The sequence below is a fragment of the Chrysemys picta genome, chromosome 7 (genome assembly GCF_011386835.1).
Source record: "Chrysemys picta bellii isolate R12L10 chromosome 7, ASM1138683v2, whole genome shotgun sequence".
NCBI lineage: Eukaryota > Metazoa > Chordata > Testudines > Emydidae > Chrysemys > Chrysemys picta.
The window spans coordinates 19,971,634-19,990,013 of record NC_088797.1 but is presented as its reverse complement, the minus strand read 5'-3'; the positions used below and the strand labels follow the sequence as shown (position 1 = coordinate 19,990,013).

At 44.6% G+C, this 18,380-nt stretch overlaps 1 protein-coding gene and 1 long non-coding RNA gene across 11 annotated transcripts in view; one reads left to right on the top strand and one right to left on the bottom strand.

Moving 5' to 3' along the window:
* Positions 1-1,609: 1,609 nt before the first annotated feature.
* The window catches only part of GRIP2 (glutamate receptor interacting protein 2), a 472,776-nt gene continuing 456,005 nt past the window's right edge, over positions 1,610-18,380 (bottom strand). For 8 of the 10 annotated variants that reach the window (XM_008168031.4, XM_065550900.1, XM_042849851.2 and 5 more), the window contains exons 20-24: positions 17,218-17,371; positions 13,639-13,807; positions 8,965-9,204; positions 6,785-6,931; positions 1,610-4,015 (exon numbers count right to left, since the gene is read on the bottom strand). In XM_008168031.4, the coding sequence (XP_008166253.2) occupies positions 3,821-4,015; positions 6,785-6,931; positions 8,965-9,204; positions 13,639-13,807; positions 17,218-17,371 (905 nt within the window). In that variant the 3' untranslated portion in view covers positions 1,610-3,820. Of the gene's footprint in view, positions 4,016-4,374; positions 5,602-6,784; positions 6,932-8,964; positions 9,205-13,638; positions 13,808-17,217; positions 17,372-18,380 lie in introns of those variants that run through there. The other 2 variants (XM_042849852.2, XM_042849855.2) reach the window with 2 other exon arrangements.
* On the top strand, positions 5,938-12,415 carry LOC122173664 (uncharacterized). Its single transcript, XR_010589039.1, has 2 exons — positions 5,938-6,117; positions 8,715-12,415. It is a non-coding gene; the product is annotated as an uncharacterized LOC122173664 (long non-coding RNA).

Below are 18,380 nucleotides of genomic sequence, written 5' to 3'. Positions count from 1 at the left end.
AGGGCTTGATCCTGCAAGGCACTGATCATTCTGGGCTGGATCCAGAAAAACATTTAAGCATCCAAGTGCTCCTACTGGCTTCAATGGAACTACAGATATACTTAAACCTTGAGACACTGAACAGCATAACAGTGTGGCTGTAAAATTATACTGCCCAAGGCAGCAAATTGAATAAGCCTTAGGTTAGGTCTACACTGCAATTAGACACCCACAGCTGGCCCATGCCAACAGGCTCGGGTTGCGGAGCTGTTTAATTGCGGTGTAGATGTTAGGGCTTGGGCTGCAGCCAGACCTCTGGGACCCTCCTACCTTTCAGGTCCTAGAGCCCAAGCCCAAACTTCCACTCCCACTCCCAGGTCTGTTGGCACCTAATTGCAGTGTAGACATGCACTTAGTGGCTTGGGCAGCAAAATTGTACAGCCACAGTGTTATGTTAAGTACATGCTGTAGGGTGACCATCTTTTCAAAAGGCAAAAGCGGGACACATGCAGGACTCGGTGGCTCTGCCTCCGCTCTGCTTTCCCCCTGAGGCCCCACCACCTGACCAGGCCAGAAGCGGAGCTGTGGTAAGAACTGCCCAGGGAGCCCAAGCTGCTGTGGGCAGCCCTAGACCCTCCACTTGCCCTGGGTGGGGGAGCAGTTGCCTGAGAGCAGCCTCCGGCCTGTGTTCCCCCCACCCCCCCCAGGGCACACACCCAGGGTAGGTAGAGGGTCCAGGGCTTCCCAGGTGGGGGCCGGGCCATGGGGCAGGGCTTCAGGGTGAGAGGACCACCAAGGGGCAGGGCCTCTTATTGAGGGGGGACTAAGGCCCACCTCAGGCCCCTCCTCGCCCCAGCAGGAAGAGGCTGGCACCACTCCCGAGCCTCGGGCAGGCACAGAACGGTGCCGCAGGTGATCCGGGGCAAATGCTATCTTGGAATAATTCAACCTGGGACTGGAACTTCAACTCTGTATTTCAGGACTGTCCCACCCAATTCAGGACAGGTGGTCACCTTAGTCTCAAGGTTTTGAATCAGAGGGTTTTACGTGGGTACAGAAGAGTCATCTACTTCAAGCTTAGTGTGCCAAAGTATACTAACGACCGAGGGCTGCTTTTAGGGGTAGCAGCACATGGAGCATCATAGGTAACCATTACAGATGGGCTAGATCTGGAGTTGGATCCCATAGATGTTGAAAAATACTACATTCTGGGTTTGAATTTATACCCTTCTCTAAAAGCACTCCTATTTCTCCAATCGGAATGCTATCTAAGATCAGATCCAAACTCTCAAAGCTTTTCAGTCAAATTTACAGCCAGATTGGGCCTGGTCCAAACATGGGTGTGTAGGGAAGGTTCAAAGCGCCTTTACCCACAAGGTCCAGGGACAAGAGAAAGACCCTGTCCTGATGTGGGGGAAGGGAAAGAATTTCTCCATCCTAGCAACCAGGAAATTGAATTCTCTACAAAGGGGAAGGGAGCAGAAGGGAAGGCCACGTCCGTAATCACCTCTGCATTGGCCTGCTCCGAGTGTACGAACGTGCACGTGAGGGAGCAGGCTGGACCATCCAACCAGCCAGTATTATCTGCATTCCAACCTTTAGCAGAACTGGACTCAAGAGCAAGGCCAGATGCATTTCACTTGTTTTTATTTAATTAAAAAACAAACAAAGTCATTGCAATCCCAGTTAAATACAGAGATTTACAAATAGGTCCAAAACCGGACTAAAATATTCTTTGAAATGCTGTACCTTTAAATATTGTGCTTTCATAGATACATAAGAAAATTAGCATATAAAAATACTTTACAAGGAATACACTCTAATATATGGATAAAAATACACATTTAAGTAATGCATTTCAGTTTAGTATCATTCAAAATGCATAGGAAGGGATACAAGGACCAAGTTGTTGTTTTTTTTAAAGCCTTTTTAATAAAAGTCTTCATTAAAAACCCATTAGAAGCCACACTGAGCTTCTGCCTTTTAGAATATTGCATATAAAAACACTTTAGGCTGTACTGTCAATGCTCTGCAGTATCAGTTATGGCACATTATCTAGTTATGGCAGCAATGGTATGGGATATTGCATACTTGAGACGAGAATGGTTGCACCTACGAATAGCTGGATGTGAGAGACAGTTGCAGATTTGGCTAGAGTACAGACATGGGAATTAGTCATGGCTCAGCCTTGGCGGAACAATGAACATTTCAAAACTACATGGCGTCCTGAATACACAACAACAACAAAAAATAAATAAATAAAATGAGAACAAGCAGAAGGAGGAGACCCAGTTCCATTAAGCAGGGGTCTTTAAAGGATATCCCCTCCCCCAGGAAAAAAAAACAGGCCCTTACGACATCAGTTGAAAAATAAATCAGAATAAAGTGCAAATATATGAAACATGGAGCAGGTGATCACATTTGCCATGTGAAGAAACTGACACGTGCCAGCGATTGTGTGTTTGGAGACGAGAAAGGAAGAGATCACGCCCTTGGTTGCATCGCAACTAGTTTGCTGCAGGCAGATTTTTAAACCAATTCAAATATCACACCCATATCTTCTACAAGGAGCTGGGCTGGGTGCAGGGAGACACAGGGTGAGGAAGAGCTACCGAAAAAGGCATCGTGCTTACAAACCACAGAGAGGTTAACGATAGGCAAAGGAGGGCAGCTATGGCAGACTACAGGGAAGTGTCCAAAACCCATCAGAGACATTTAAAAAAGTGTACACACTTGTACTTGCACTAAGGTGACCCAATCTGGGGCACACTTGGGAACTGGAAACACAACATCAATCTAGCAGAGGGCTTTTCGTGCCAGCATTTGGCAGCAGACAACAAGGATTTATTTATTCAAAACACTGGAAAAAAATAACCCCAAAGTTGGCCGGAGATGAATGTTGTTCAGCTGTTTACTCGGAGGAACAGCCCAGGTTTTCAATGAGAGGAATCTCTGTGATGGTCTATGTGAACAAGAGGGCCAGTGATTCAGGACAGCCATTCAGTGGCTTTCCTGGATGCTGTGTTCTACTAAGTGCTCTGTAAAAACGTATGAAGAAAGACAACCAAATTGTGTCTTGGAGTCAACTAGGGGGACAAAGTGCTTCCTTGCATTTCCAAAGGGGTGGGTGAGGAGGGTGGGATTTCCAACTAGAGACAGATGCTGATCCATCAAAAGGATTTAGCTTTCAAAAGAAAGTGCATCTAGCCACTAGCAAGCGAGTTTTGAGTTGTGTTTTAAATGGGATTTAGTGCTGCCCAGTGTGGGTGAATGTTCAGGTGGAAAGGAGATTTTCAAATGTCAGATTTGGTGGTAGTGTTTTAAAGAGGCCTGGGAATGAAGTAGGGTTTCCTTCAAAGAAACCAGGATTTGTTTTACTCTTACTGTACATGATTAAGAAAGCAAACGACAACGCAAAAAAAAAAAATAGCACCGTGTGTGTTTAAAGGATGGCCAAGTCCTTCAGGATGAGGGCATTAGAGGGGCAAGGAGATGATCCACTCTCCATGAACCCACGCACAGTGAAAGCTCAGGCCTACTGGAGTTGAACAATGACTGAAGGTTGCCCTGCCAAAGGTGAATTACCCTGGATGCTGTTTTCTGCTATCAGCAGCCCATTTTACCATTTGCATTAACCAAGGTCCAAGCTGCTCGTCTGGTTTAGCTTGCACTTTCAGAGCAATGCCTGGTGGTCTGTGAGTCACAGCTAATTGCAGACCCACCCGCAAGTTACATTACATACAGCATTACAGTGAGCAGTGCAAAAACAAAACCACAATGGATACTCATCAGCTTTTCCACCACGACAGGGCCCAAAGGTACCTTCCATTCAAATCCTCCCTCAGAGTGTCTGCATGCTTGTTTTGACCTCCACGCCCAAGGACTGTGGGACTAACTCCCCACTGGTCTCCAGTTGGGCATTGGCAGCGAGTGCCAGGGGGTTTCGACTAATGACTAGGTCCAGTTTGTCTCCTGCCTCGGAAATCAGTGGAACAGCCAGACAGCAGTCAAAGTCTCTTGTTCGAATGCGATTTACCTGCCAGAGGGGGGGCCGGGGTGGGGGGTGTAGTGGGAAAGAACAAAAACACATTTGTTAACTGCAAAACCCAAGAATGCCACTAGAACGGAGACCTGGCACTGGAGAGGAGTCCTTGGAATACAGTCTGTCCTGAGGCCCTGAAATTCCTTCAGCCTTGAATGGGATTTACCAGGACTGTAGGAACTGCAGCACCCGTCAGATTAATGCACCACCTAGTTCAGCTATAAAGTCTTCTTCATAGGAAAACTATACAATCCCACCAATAGAAAAGACAAAAACTCACTGAGCTTCCACATTCTGCAGGGTTTGTTTCAGGCTGAGCTCTAATCCAATCTCATCAGATCTTGGATCTGGTATCAAAAAAGCAAAAGCCTGCTTTGAAGTGCTTTCCTACTCCACAACTTCATCAAGCTGCTCCCAAAACCACAACAGATACTCCACCTATCGGCACAAGCAGCAGCAGCCGGTCTACATTTTCATTTTATACCCAGTTTAAGCCTGGTCCTGATTCTCAGAGATTCTGAGCACCTGCAGCTCCCACTGACTAACTGAAAATAAGGGTGCTCAACAACTGGGAGAATCACACTTCTGGTCTTTTAACGCTCTACGGTTAGATGAACAGAGCAGCATCTTTCAGCAGACATGCATTTGTGTGGATTATAGGCACCTATTTTAGACTTTCTTATATACATACACAATTAAAAAAAATACACATGCATTGTTGAGACTGCTAGAAACAAGCTCTGTTCTTCCAGGGGTTTGCAGAGCATAGCTGGTGCGCAGTGGAGGTTTCTAAAACATTCTCTGGAGACTGCAAGCCCTCCCCGCAGGACTCAGAAGAAAGAGACAACTTTTCCAGCTGTCTTCAGTGGAAGTTCAAACATATTCCAAGGTTAAATCACCTGCAATATGAACTACTTAGGGGCAAACCCTCCCCATCCTGTGATTAGCCAGAGTAGATGAACTTGATGCAGGGATGTCCCCAGGGTTGGAGAATGGAATTTCTCTGTCACTTCAGCCCCCACCTCCCCAGAGCTAAAGTAGCATTGGAGCAAGGCTGGGCCTCCTTTACAGGGCAACCGATGGTGGATCCATGTAGCTCCCTCCTGCAGGCTCCTCTGGGCTCATTAAGTGCCCATGGAGCTGCACTCAGTGACAGAGGATCAGGGCCGCCCGGGGATGGGGGGGGGGCGCAAGTGGGGCAATTTGCCCCAGGCCCCCACGAGAATATAGTATTCTATAGTATTGCAACGTTTTTTTTAATGGAAGGGGCTCCCGAAATTGCTTTGCCCCAGGCCCCCTGAATCCTCTGGGCGGCCCTGCACAGGATGGGCTCCCCAATTGCCAAGCATGCTGTAGAACTGCACGGGCTCCAAGGTAGACAGGCCCCTTCATAGCTATGGAGGAAGGAGTGGCAGCATCTACTCATCACTGAGAAGTGATCTAGGAAGACCTTTAGACTCTATCAGCTCCATGATGAACCATCTTCAATGCCCCTTCTCTGTATTTTTCTCTTGGGTTCACCTATAGCACTATTTCTGCAAAGTCCTCGTTCAGCACAACACTCAACGCCAGTACAATAGCTATAACAAAAGACAACCTTGTCTACTTCTAGGTCTACAATGGACCAAAAAGAGACATTGAAGTTGGGGATTGTCAAAGTCTCTGCTCCCGTTAAGATTTCATGCACATACACACACAACGCTTGGCATTCACTTGGATAACGACACATCCAGCATTCACCAGAAAGGCGGCTGCAGAGCCTAATTGGTGCAAGAATGTACAAGCCGCTAATCTTTTATTTGAGGCTGAGAAGGAATAGCTGTATAGCAGCCAACTGGCTACGGACCATCACAAGCTCAAATAAGGCTCCCTGGGCTGCTGCCAGTTTTTCAGTCACCTGATGTACATCAGATATTTCAGCTAATTTGGGCACTGACCCCTCTCCTCAGTTAAAATTAGTAAAAATAAAACATCCTTATGAGAGTTTCAAGACTTCTAACATGGTCACAAAACCCGCCTTTCCAAGTGGCAATGCCTTCTCTAGCGGACTGTGCTCTCCCTATTGTTATCAGCGTTGGGCTTGCTGCACTATACAGGTAAGTCTCTTGGAAATATCTAAAGCCAATCCCCACCCATCCCCCATTATTATCCTCTCCTCGGTGGTCAAATATATCGGCATAGGTTGTTGACTGTGTTTACTGCATATTGTATTTAGTTTCTGCAGCAAATATTCAGGGGGATCAGGGGTCATTAGGGGAAGTGAGTCTATGAACAAGACTTCACTTGAAGAGTACGTTTCCTAGAATTCTCTATGCAGACACGAAATGGTTATGCACTGAACTTCAAGCATACCATTTAAATCCACATGGAACTGCACATGCTGTCTTGCTTGGACTGATGTGTGAAACTCTGGTTTACCTGAAAAGTCCCCCTGATGCACCAGGGAAAGGATGAAAAAGACTTTTCGCCTAGCACTAGAGAGAAATCGAGGCTGTGCAGTTTGGATCTGGATGCAACTTCCCCAAAATAATGTGTGATTCTGATCTGGAGCTCAGGTCCATCTCTGCTACATAGTAATCTCTCAGTATTAAGCGCTAGCTGGCTCCAGGTGCACTGTAATGCTAAGGGCGGTGTAGCTAGCTGCCTACCCACTAGCTTTTATAAAGTTGTGTCACCTTAATGGAATCTTACAAACTTCGCGCTTCCTCTCAGTCAGTCAATCACTCATTTCCTATCCCCAGAGCTGTTCTTTGCATCCCTTACCTGAAGGACTCTGTCGTAAGGTTTGAGGCCACACTGATCAGCCGGCCCATTGGGACGGATCATATTTACATAGACACCTTTCTCCAACAGGCCATCAGAGACGCTGAATCCAAAGTCTTCACTCTCTGGGTCCTTGTGGAGCGTCATCTGCATGGAACAGCATTGAACAAGAAATTCTAATGCAGCATAAGCCACAGATACATGAGAGAAGCATGGCAGTACAGCCGTGTGATTCTGCTCTGGGTCTCCTGGTGGGGTTTTACTTGGACTGGGTAGTAAACATTGGTGGTCTATTAGTATTGGGAGGAGTTTAATTTAAACTTGTGCACACACGGCCAGCTATTTATACACGTCGTATGTTCAGATGCTTTGGTAATGGGCACATAAATCACAAACAAATCTTCTGCCCTAGCTTGGGGGAGAAGAAAAAAGTTTAAGTAAAGTTATAAATCACAAGTTTTTGGATAACCTACAACTTCTATATTAAGTCACAAAGAGGTGGACCGTGCTGGTCAAATAATGGAATTTTTAAACAATGGGGCAACTCGTATTTGCTTTGAGCTACTCTAGGCATCTTGTGTGTCCACCAGGCATGCTTGGGTGCTGAAAATCTGAATGAAATTAATTGACAAAGATGAGTGTTTCCAAGCAGGTTGTTGAATTATTTACAGCTCTTACAGATTTTTAATCTTGGTGGTTTATCCAATAGCTTGCTTCAGAGACATCACACTGATGAGTTTTACCACCATTAAGAACATGTGGTAAAATGATGAAACCACAGTCCCCTCAAAATTGGGTCAGTGTTCACAATTTGTGACGGTGGATTGGGGTGTGACTTAGCTGCAAACTGGTACTGTTTTCGGCTTTGTGCCATTTTGGTTTTGCCCTTCTACCGCCTCAACCTGCTCTGCTCTTTCCTGGATGCGCCAATGTTAGGAATTGCCAGACTGTGGTGTTATCAGCACCAATAGCCAATCACTGAGTGAGTAGCACCAAATTCATAACAGTGCTGGCTGCGACCAAAAGAGCCCAGCCAAGAGCTGCTGCTTCCCTCCAGCTTCTCAAGGACTAATGCATCTCCACCACCAGCCGTTCAGACAGCTGACACTGAGCCAGCTGCCTGGGATCAGATCAGAGAAGAGCTGCTGTACTGAGCTGAACCCACTTTAAGCCTCTCTCCTCCCTTCTTCCCTCCTCCCCAGCAGCAGAGGCTGCTGGTAGCTCATCCACCCCACCAGTGAAAGCAATATTTCTGCCTGACAGGAGACATCAGGACAGTTCTTTTCAGTGCCCCCCAGCCAGAGAAGCAGTGGCCCTCAGCCAGTGAGAGCCAGTTCAGCCAGGAGCAAAGCCCAGCAAACTCCATTTTGAGTCATATTTTGGCAACACAGTTGGGAATTGTGGGCTTGTAGGCACAACATCTCCCCACAAATTAAATCCAGAAGGTGGAGGCAGTGTATTATTGCCATCGCTACCATCATTAACTACCTGTGATGAATACCATCGTATTCTCCCTTTACCCCCAAGGAACTTGGCATGCAGGAGCTATGCTGTAGCTTGGTGTTAGACTTTGGCCTAGTCTACACTTAAAACAAACACAGAGGGGAGCAAGCCAAAGTTGGCATTAGAATTCTCCCAAAGTTTGGCGATATGGGGTAAAGATCTAGGGTCAATATGTCTGAGTCCATCTCTAGGTGGGAGCAAAGACCTCTGCTGCTGTATTCTAGTGGGAGGCCACCTTCCCATTAATCTGACACCCTGAGAACATGTACCGAAGAGATAAATGAAGTATTAATTCAAATTGACATTTGAAATGTTTCATTTGACCCAAATGGAATATTTTTCATTGAGGGTGGGGTGGGGGAGGGAAACACTTCCTCCCCCTCCAGTTTCAATTCAAAACTAACCAATTTTTTATTTCATTTTTCAGTTTCGTGGCTGATCCGGGAAAATATAAATAAAATATTGGCTCAGCTGTAGACATGTCGGGAACAAATGACAGAAAACTCACTTCCCAGCAGAATTTTTCTCCTGCTGCCCCTTTTGGCAGGCAACGTGCAGTATAAGGGCAAATTCCCTGACAGTCTCTCAGTGTAATCCCCAGTGTAACCCTGACAATGTTATTTGTAACCGAGGGATCCTCGGAATAACACTAAAGTGAACTCTTTCTAAACACAGACCTTGTGCAACTCGAGAGGGGTCGGAGACATGATTTCCTGCACCTCCTCCTTAATCTTCTTCATCTCCAGATTCCTCTCATTCTTCTTGGTGGGAGCGATGTTGCTGTCGCTCTGCCTGTCGTCGCAGCAGTTGGAGTTTCCTTTCCTCAGTGGGCTCAATCCAGACTCACTAACAGAGTCCACGAGCAGTTTGCTCCCTTCCAGGCCCAGACTGTGCACGCTCCCTGTCATGATGGACGCCTGTGGATAAGGTGGTAAGTTAGTTCAACTGGGCTAAACAAAAGTTTGAGTGGCAAGAACTGATGGACCCTAGAAGAACAAAAGCAACTGAGAGAGAAGCAGGTGACACAATGTTCAGCACCAACCAGAGGAGACGTAATTCTAACCCAAATGGTAGAAATGTAGTCACTTCTGGCTGGCTATAGGGGCCACTTACAAAAAGGGCAGGCATCTCAGCAAATGCTCATTGTTTGTCAGAAATCTTTAGCCAGTTTTCCCCCCATGGAAAAATGGAGGGATCATTTTTTATAAAAAAAAAACACTTGTACACATTTTATGTACATAGGTACTTGTTCAAGGAACTGAAAAAAGAATGCTGGAATTAGTGCAGATCTAGCTGACATTCCCTTAACACAACCATCAACTCCCAGCAGTCTCTAGGAGGAGTTCAAGGTTATCTTTTCGTACATTCAGAATGGTCAACAGTGGAACAAGCTTATAGTCAAACTATTGTACAGCAAAGTCCTTTATCTTTTCAATACGTCAAAATATGCAAGTTATACTGCTAGCTACAGGTTGTTTAGCGTGAGGTTGGGTTTTCAAGACAGAGAGAAGGTTCCTTCAAACGGTCTGGGCCTGGAGAAGTGATCTTTTTGCTTCTGAAACTGGTTTTCCTCTCAAGTGACAGGTTTTGCTTTTGTTTCTCAGAAACTCTATGTCATTCTATGGACATCTTGGGAAGGACATTATAGGGTCTGAAACACTGATTTGCTGACACCACTGTAGTTCATAGACTAACAGTTCAGTGAGGCAGCACCAGGGAAATGATACTGGCATACACATTATTGGGAAAGATGTGGACAAATTGGAGAAAGACCAGACGAGAGCAAAAATTTTTATCAAAGGTCTAGAAAACATTGCCTACAAGAGAAGACTGAAAACACTGGGTTTTTAGTCTGGAGAACAGAAAACTGATGGGGGAACAGGATAACAGTCTTCAAGTCCATAAAAGGTTGTTATAAAGAGAAAGGTGATAAATTGTTCTCCTTAACCACTGAGGACAGGACAAGTAGTAATGGGCAGCAAGGAAGATTTAGATTATACATTAGGAAAAAATTCCTAACCGCAAAAGTAGTTAAGCACTGGAACTGATTATCTTGGGAGGTTGTGGAATCTCCACCATTGGAGGTTTTTAAGAACAGGTTAGACAAACACCTGTCAGGGACGGTCAGATAATACGTAGTCCTGCCTCAATGCAGGGGACTGGACTAGATGACCTATCAAGATTGCTTTCAGACCTACATTTCTATGGATTATGGGGCAAATTATGGCTTCTTCACTATGGAAACACACAGGAAATCCCTTCCTCTTCAGCATCCCTGTGCAGAAAGAGCTCAGAATGCTTCAAGCCAGCACTCTTTGAATGTAAGGGAGTGAGAGCCACTAACACTGCAAATAGGGCTAAATACCCTGAAGAGATGTGACTGTGGACTCGACAAGCAGCAGGAGGCAGACATGGGGGGAGCGCATGCTACATGTGTTCTAGAGATACAATAAAGACAGCAAGCAATATGCTTCCCCCATGCCTGTGCCTGCCTACTCAGGTATAAAACCTTAAGCCAGCTGCACTCTGATTTTGCACCATCTCCCTATAATATAGCTCTGGGAATTTATGGCATTAAAAAGATCGGAGGATAGTTTCTCGGCGTGCCACCATCCCTCTAGTGTGCCAGCCTGCTCTGTTCTTTATGAGCAGGAAGGGAACTGAAGTATACCAGAATCTGGATCACAGAAAAGGATTCTGGTAGGTTTTGATACAATACCTGATTCCAGAGCTGCAGTATGTTGCACGGGCATTTGTCTGCAATGGCTAAGCAAGACAATACCTTGAGTTCCACAGCAAGTTTTCCATCAAAAATATTAGGATTTTATCAGGGGTGTTGGAACAATTTGTATAGCGGGGATACTGAGAGCCATTGAACCAAACTGTAAATCCTGTATATCATGGAAACCACTTCAAGCCGGGGGCTGGGGTGCGGCAGCTTCCCAGCACCCCTAGTTCCAACACCAATGGATTTTATATGTCAAGAGGAGGCAGCCTTCATTTAGGAAAATTGACCAAGCCTTTAAAAAGGTTAATAATATGAAATTAGGTAGCATTTAGGACCAGTCACCCTTCATAGCATCCCTTTAAAGAGCCCTCTATGTAGAAAAGTCTCTATTTGGCCATGTTTTTCATTAAAGGGATTATACTGATCAAAACTAAGGAATGAATCAAGAAATCGGTGTACGCAACCTCGACTGGCTCCAGGTCACACAATCTAAATTAGTAATGAACATCTTAATTCCAAGGTTCAAGCTCAGAAGTTCACTTAAATGTCAACAGGCACAAGAAAAAAAATGAAAGGTAGGGAGCAGATAGCCAAGCAAAGCTCAGCAGTGGCAAGTCAATGACCAATCACTGGTGTGCACAGGGAAAGAGCCGTCTGATTAAGCATCTAAACAAATCCTTCCCCCCCACCCAATGGAGGATTTAATTCACCTGTGCTAGTGTCAGATAGCTAGAGAAGATCAGTCTGCTTTGGCTTGGAACAAAGGAGGAGAATAATCAAATAGATTCTTGTGGCTGTGTGAAATAGATCTGCAATATCCTCATTTTCCTAAAGAGGGCGGTGAATGGAAACCTTATGTTTTTTAAATTCCCTATCACTTCACTGCCTTGTGAACTGGAAAACTCAAATACCCAAACTTTATTGGAGAAAATGGGAATCGTTCCATGGACTTCAATGGACTTTGATCGCAAGTCTAGAGAGTGACTTTACAATATGCTCTAAGTAGGGAGCAGTGCATTGCTGGACTTCCCCAAGAGCAGCCTGGGATGCAAAGTCACAAAGTTCCATAAACTAGATACAATCCATTTAGGCTTAAATAGAGACTGGGAATGGCTGAGCCATTACACACATTGAATCTATTTCCTCATGTTAAGTATCCTCACAGCTTCTTGTCAAACTGTCTTAAAGGGGCTATCTTGATTATCACTACAAACGTTTTTTTCTCCTGCTGACAACAGTTCATCTTAATTAATTAGCCTCTTAGAGTTGGTTGGGCAAGTCCCACCTTTTCATGTTCTCTGTATGTATATATATCTCCTCACTATATGTTCCATTCTATGCATCCGATGAAGTGGGCTGTAGCCCACGAAAGCTTATGCTCAAATAAATTTGTTAGTCTCTAAGGTGCTACACGTACTCCTGTTCTTTTTGCGGATACAGACTAACACGGCTGCTACTCTGAAAAAAGTTCCTCCTGGTCTCCCTGTTGCTCCAGACCTATACCCAGCACAGCATACATCACCTTGTGTGCCAATGTGGCTTTGCTGGCCAAGTGTCTTTTGGGAGGGGGGGATGAGGAGGCGAGCAAAGTGAGGCCAAGGATCCATGCAGTCCTCACCTGCCTGCACAGATCAGGGGGAGTAGCAGCTGGGCAGAACCTGCTTCCAATCCCGCACTGAAAACTGTGATACAGGCAGCTCGCCTTACACCCCTCACTCCTTTGCATCACTGCAAAAGCCAGGCTACAATCTGGTCTTCTGTAACAACTGATTCCTAGATTAGAAGATGGATATTCAGCCAGTCCTGCTAGTGCAGGGCTGTTCCTTACAGAACTTTCTAATGATTTTTAAAGTGATTTCTGAAGAGGGCTTTCCTGCTTTACTTTCTCCACAAGGTTTTAAATTCCAACCTGCCCATCCCACAGCCAGAGACAATAACAGGACTTCCAACTTCCAGTGTTGTGGATAAAGACAAGAGAGTAGCTCATGAAGAAAGGAAACGCTAGGTCTACAGGAAGCTGCCACCTTCTTATAAATTTTCCGGGGAGGGTGGGGAGGGGAGAGGAGTGGGGGGATTGGATGAAAATCTACCATTTATCTATCTTACTGAACCAGCAGTGGGTGTAGACATCTGAATGCAAGGTACGTGCTGGGCTCTCAGCCATCTAAAACAACAACTGTTCAGTACACACGTTTTTTGGACCCATTTTGGCCAATCTGCAGAGCTTGTCAATCAGAAATACTGCTTCAATAGAGTATTTGCCATTTTTGGGGGGAGGGGAAGATAGCTCAGTGGTTTGAGCATTGGCCTGAGCATTGGCCTGCTGGGGATTGGTCCTGCTCTGAGCAGGGGTTTGGACTAGATGACCTCCTGAGATCCCTTCCAACTCTGATATTCTATGATTTTATTACTATTGTTTGGTTAGCTATGAAGCTGGTCAAAACAAGAAAAGCTTTTTGTGAATATTTTTACAGTTGATGGGAAAAAAACTGAACAGACTATTAACAGATGAGTTGAGTGATCTGAAAGTACAAATATTTCAAGGGATCAAACTCTGATAGAATCCTTGCCCCTCCCCTGCATAGATATTGTCAACATTTAGCATACAAGGGGAATCACTTACTACAAGTGGTGAGAATGGACTGGTTAGAACAATTCCAAGTTGATTTACCTCGATCTCCCTCAAAAGTTCAGACTGGCCGCATGTTTCCAAGTCCTCCAAAGCCTCTCCAAAAACACGCCAAAAACTATCCTCGTGAGCGGTCTCAAGGCCGTTTTGGCGGTTGGGATATCTGTTGTAACGTAGGAACCAAAAATGGTCAGCACTCTTCTGCAGCGGGAAGAAAGCCGCAAGGCTAGGGCAAGTGGCTCACCAGTAAAAGCAGAGACTTGAAGAGTCTTCACATACAAAAGCAAACAATATGAACTTTTCGGGCAAGAGAGTCCAAATACAAAACCTCCATGCACTTACTAACAGGGCAAAAGTCCTTCAAAGGAAGAATTAAGTTGGTGTAGTAATGTCAAGTTCAAAAGGGTAAATAAAAAGTGCGTGTAGGAAGACTGTAGGTTTGGGAAGACGTTTTGGTGAAACAGAGAAGTGAAAGAAAAAAAGGATGCATTATGGGTAAACCAGGAGCCTCAGAGACTGTTAGTACAAAGGCTGATGGGACAGAGTTCAGATCTGAGACACAGAACACCTGAGAAGAGAGAGAAAAACACAGAGGGTAACAGACATGGTGAGAAAATGATAAATACATTAGGTCTCTGTGAGAGTAAATAATGTAGAGAGATGTATATAAAATGATTTGCGCTAGCCTAGACAAGCAATAACGCTGCTATTAACAACACAGGGAACTTGAGTGCAGCTCATATGACCCAGCATTTGCTTTAACTTAAGATGTATTTATCATATTGACAGTAACAAGGGGAAGTGGACAATATAGTCAAATAGATCTTCTCTCTCATGTCTATGAAACAGTGGCTGCACTTACAACATCACTACCTGTTTAAATGTTTTCACCAGATGTAGATGTGGAAGAAATCGCTCTCAAACTGGTAGAAATATTTACAGTGCAATACTGGGCAGATACAGACACGGCAGTGATGGGGAAATCAGTATCTCCACTAGCGAGCTACTAGACATGATGCAGGAGTACATTATTTAGACCTCTAAAGCAAATGGCAATTGAATGCACTGAAGTGGCTTGAGAGATTCATGGCAAGGGAATTATTAGCATTGTTTTATGCATTATGGAAGTGCCTAAAATATGCCAGGTACTGTGTAAAACAGCCCCCGAGACAAGAAACTCTCGATCTAATATCTTAAGGTCTCCAAGGAAGTCCTCTCTATATGCCATACTGAGAAACAGCAACGCATTATAAACCCAGCAGTCGGATAGTTCTACCGTATCTAATCTCAGCAACGCTATCTTCTACCAATATTATTAGTAACTGCATGTATAAGATTCTATCTCTGTGGTATCTGGTGACAATTTACATAGCTAAAATTGAGTCATTAACTTTTCAAACAAGAGAAGCTTCTCCATCAGTCAATGCTATTTAACAAAGATCAAATATTCTATTTGAACACCAGTCAAAAAGCCGTTGATTTTTTTCATCCAATTAACGGAAGACTCCCTATTTAAAAAGCCCCACTTCCAGATCCATACTAAGTTTAGGCCCAGATCATGCAAGTTTTTAAACACATGCTTAACTTAATGCACTGTGTGTGGCCCCATTGGCTTCAATGGGACTATTCACACTGCATAAGTTTAAGCACACAAGTCAGTCAGTCTTTGCAGGATCAGGGCCTTAGTTTATTGCACTAGAGAAGTCCAAAGTTACCCAGTGACCGATTTTATAAAAATAAACAAAAACCCCTTTAGACTTAGACTGAAACCTACTATTATAATGCCAAAGACTCTAACTTCGCTTCCCTTCCCCATTCTCTTTCTTTGCTGTAAAGTTTCCAGTGAGATAGACACTTCCTACAGTTGGAGTCTCTCACATCTTGAATCAGCAAGTCAAATCTATCATTATAAAAATGCATTCAGAACTCTAGATTGGGGATCTTACATCACTGGCACCAATGCCTTTTCCGGGTTGGAAACAGCTGCGGTTAGATAGGTTAATTGTTTTCTCCCTAAGACGACGCATGGTCGAATTGGCTCTCTGACTTGTGCGTGTTAGTTTTCCAGAGCTGAGTCAGAATGGGTTTGGCTTCAAGAGCCATTACAAAGGCTCAACAAATATGGTAGCTACAGCTGTCAAGCAGCCACCCTATAGGAACCCTTAAAGCTTAACAGCCTCTGCGAGGCAAGCTGTTCTAGAAGGACCAAAATACATACAAAATATCAGCTGCTGATGGTTTTCCTTCCAGCTTTACTATTTCTAAATAGGTGGAAATGTCCATGAGATGGTCTAATTTTTTGTTTTGTTTTGACAAACAAAAATTAAAAAAAAAAAAAAAAACACGCAACACACACAACTATGGGGCGACTGGAGAATGTCAAGGGCAGGATTAGTCAATGAAGTAGGAACTCCTTTCATTGCGTGTAACTCAGTGAGGGGTCAGCCCCTCTTCCCCCCTCAGGGAAGCCCTGTGTAGAGCTGCCTAGCAATATTAGGGGTAGGAGCAGGGGAAAAAGCAGACGTGAATCTCAACAACAGAAGTTCCATGGGAAAGCGAAGAGCAGCTTTGTTCCCTTGCACACCTACAGTGTTTATTTCTGTAGCACCTGCAGTAGCCTGAGCCAAGGGCTTGATTCTGCTACTCTTGGTCACCTTGACTTCTTCAGCTGGACTAACTGGTGGAAGAAGGTACAACTCAAGGTGAGCCAGAGTGGGAGCAACAGGTGATCGCTTTAGGAGGTAGTGCTACCAAGTTATCCTTTCATTGTAAAGTACAGTGAAACCAGCAGTAAGGTCTGCCTCTAACAGGTAATCCACTGTTTTACACAACCTTGAACATAAGTCCAGGGGGTTTGCGATACAATTTTGTTATAACAACTGAAGACCCGCCTGCTTTAGGAAGAGAGATTCTGCTGGTCCTTGAAGACCGTTTCACTGTATAATGTCCCTGGGAAACTGCAGTGTTAATACAAAGTGTACTGCCAATGTAGTCTGAAGTGAAGAATTCATGGTGCATGATCTTTATCAAAGCCTGTTGGTTAAGTTACCAATAACAAGTCTAATTTTTTTTTTTTTTTTAAAAGATTACCTAACTGAAATTTGAGATTTGGTAGCAAACTGCAGTATTGCATGCACCTGATAACCCCACTTGCATCTTAAACACACACATACCCCCATCAGTGCATAGACTTACAAATCACCTCGGGTTTAAATCTCAAAGACAAGACGGTTGAATACTGGAGACTGTCACCATGGTACCCATGACAAGACAAGCCATCAACACCCTGCACTGTATGTGTTAAATATTGTAGATAACAACTGAATTCTCAGCAGTGACAACACAACTTAAGAGTTTATATGAACTGGGCAACTATTAGATTGTAGTTCGGAAGAGATTAATAGAAACTATCCTGTCCATTCTCCATCCCTGATTCAACTGCTCCACCACACACATGCATGCACAAACACACCCTACATGTTGCAAATACAATATGACAACACAGTCAGTATGGACATGCACATACCCACACGCCTACCCACCTCCTCCCTGCTTCTTCCAGCCCCTACATACCTGGTGGGTTTGTCCCAGTCATCTTCACTGAAGGTTCCATCCATATAGGGATAGTTCTTCCTGGGATCCCCAGGAGGGGTGCTGTTCTTCTGCCTGCTAGGTCTCCATTCATGTGGATGTAGGGCAATGCCAACAGCCTGAGGTATGTATGTACCTAGGGAAGGCGGGAAGAGAGGAAGAAAGGGGGTGGGAAAAAAAAAAATCACACCGCGTTAGACAGTCATAATGAAACATTAGATCCCAGGGAAGGATGGTCATGTGCTGAAGGCACTGGATTTATTCTTTAAAAGATCTGAGGTCCATTCCAGCTCTGCCACTGACTTTCTGCATGATCTTGAGGAAGTCACTTAATCTCTCAGTGCTTGGTTTCTCCCATCTGTAAAATGGGAATTTATAATACTTCTTTCCTCCCACCCGTAGCTATCTACACCGTAGGCTCTTTGGGGAAGTGACTATCTCTTACTAGGTGTCATTTTGACTGGGGCCTCTATGTGCTACTGTAATACAAATAAACAGTGAGATCAAAATAAAACTTGACCAAATATTTCTTGCCCCTCCGTTGTTTCCCTCTTCCCCACCTCAGCACGCAGGAATAACCGTGCCCATTAGTAACGGGAAAGCTGAAGGAAGATACCTATACCGTGATACTATTACTAAGAGCAAAGTTACCCTTAAGTGCTGAAGTAGGTCCAAAACCCTGATCCCTCACACAACTGCATTGCCATTGGGTCAGAACTTTGACTGTGAACCCACTTGCTGGGGTAATGCAGACGGCAGTATGAACTGGACTATTGCCAGTTGACACTTTGTACTTGGCCAAGATCATTCTTAATGGCAGTGAATTCGATGCAGGAATTATTTCTTGTAAATTTCCAAAGCTGCTTAAAAGAATTTGGACACTCAATTCCCATTACTTTTAAGGGATTTGGATGCCAGGTCCCATTTGAGAGCTTTGAAAATCCCATTGTAGGTTAACTATTCCAGAGTCCTAATGAACACTCTCCCAGTTCACTTTAGTGTCCCAGACCCACTCTCAAGCGTCCAACTCCCCGGCTGTTGCCTCCCTTCCACGGGGAGACAGGCCCGCTCCCTTCTAAGCAGGGAATTTTCAGGCTCCATGGTTCTCTGCCTTCAATGTATTTCCTAGCACAAAGATGTTACCC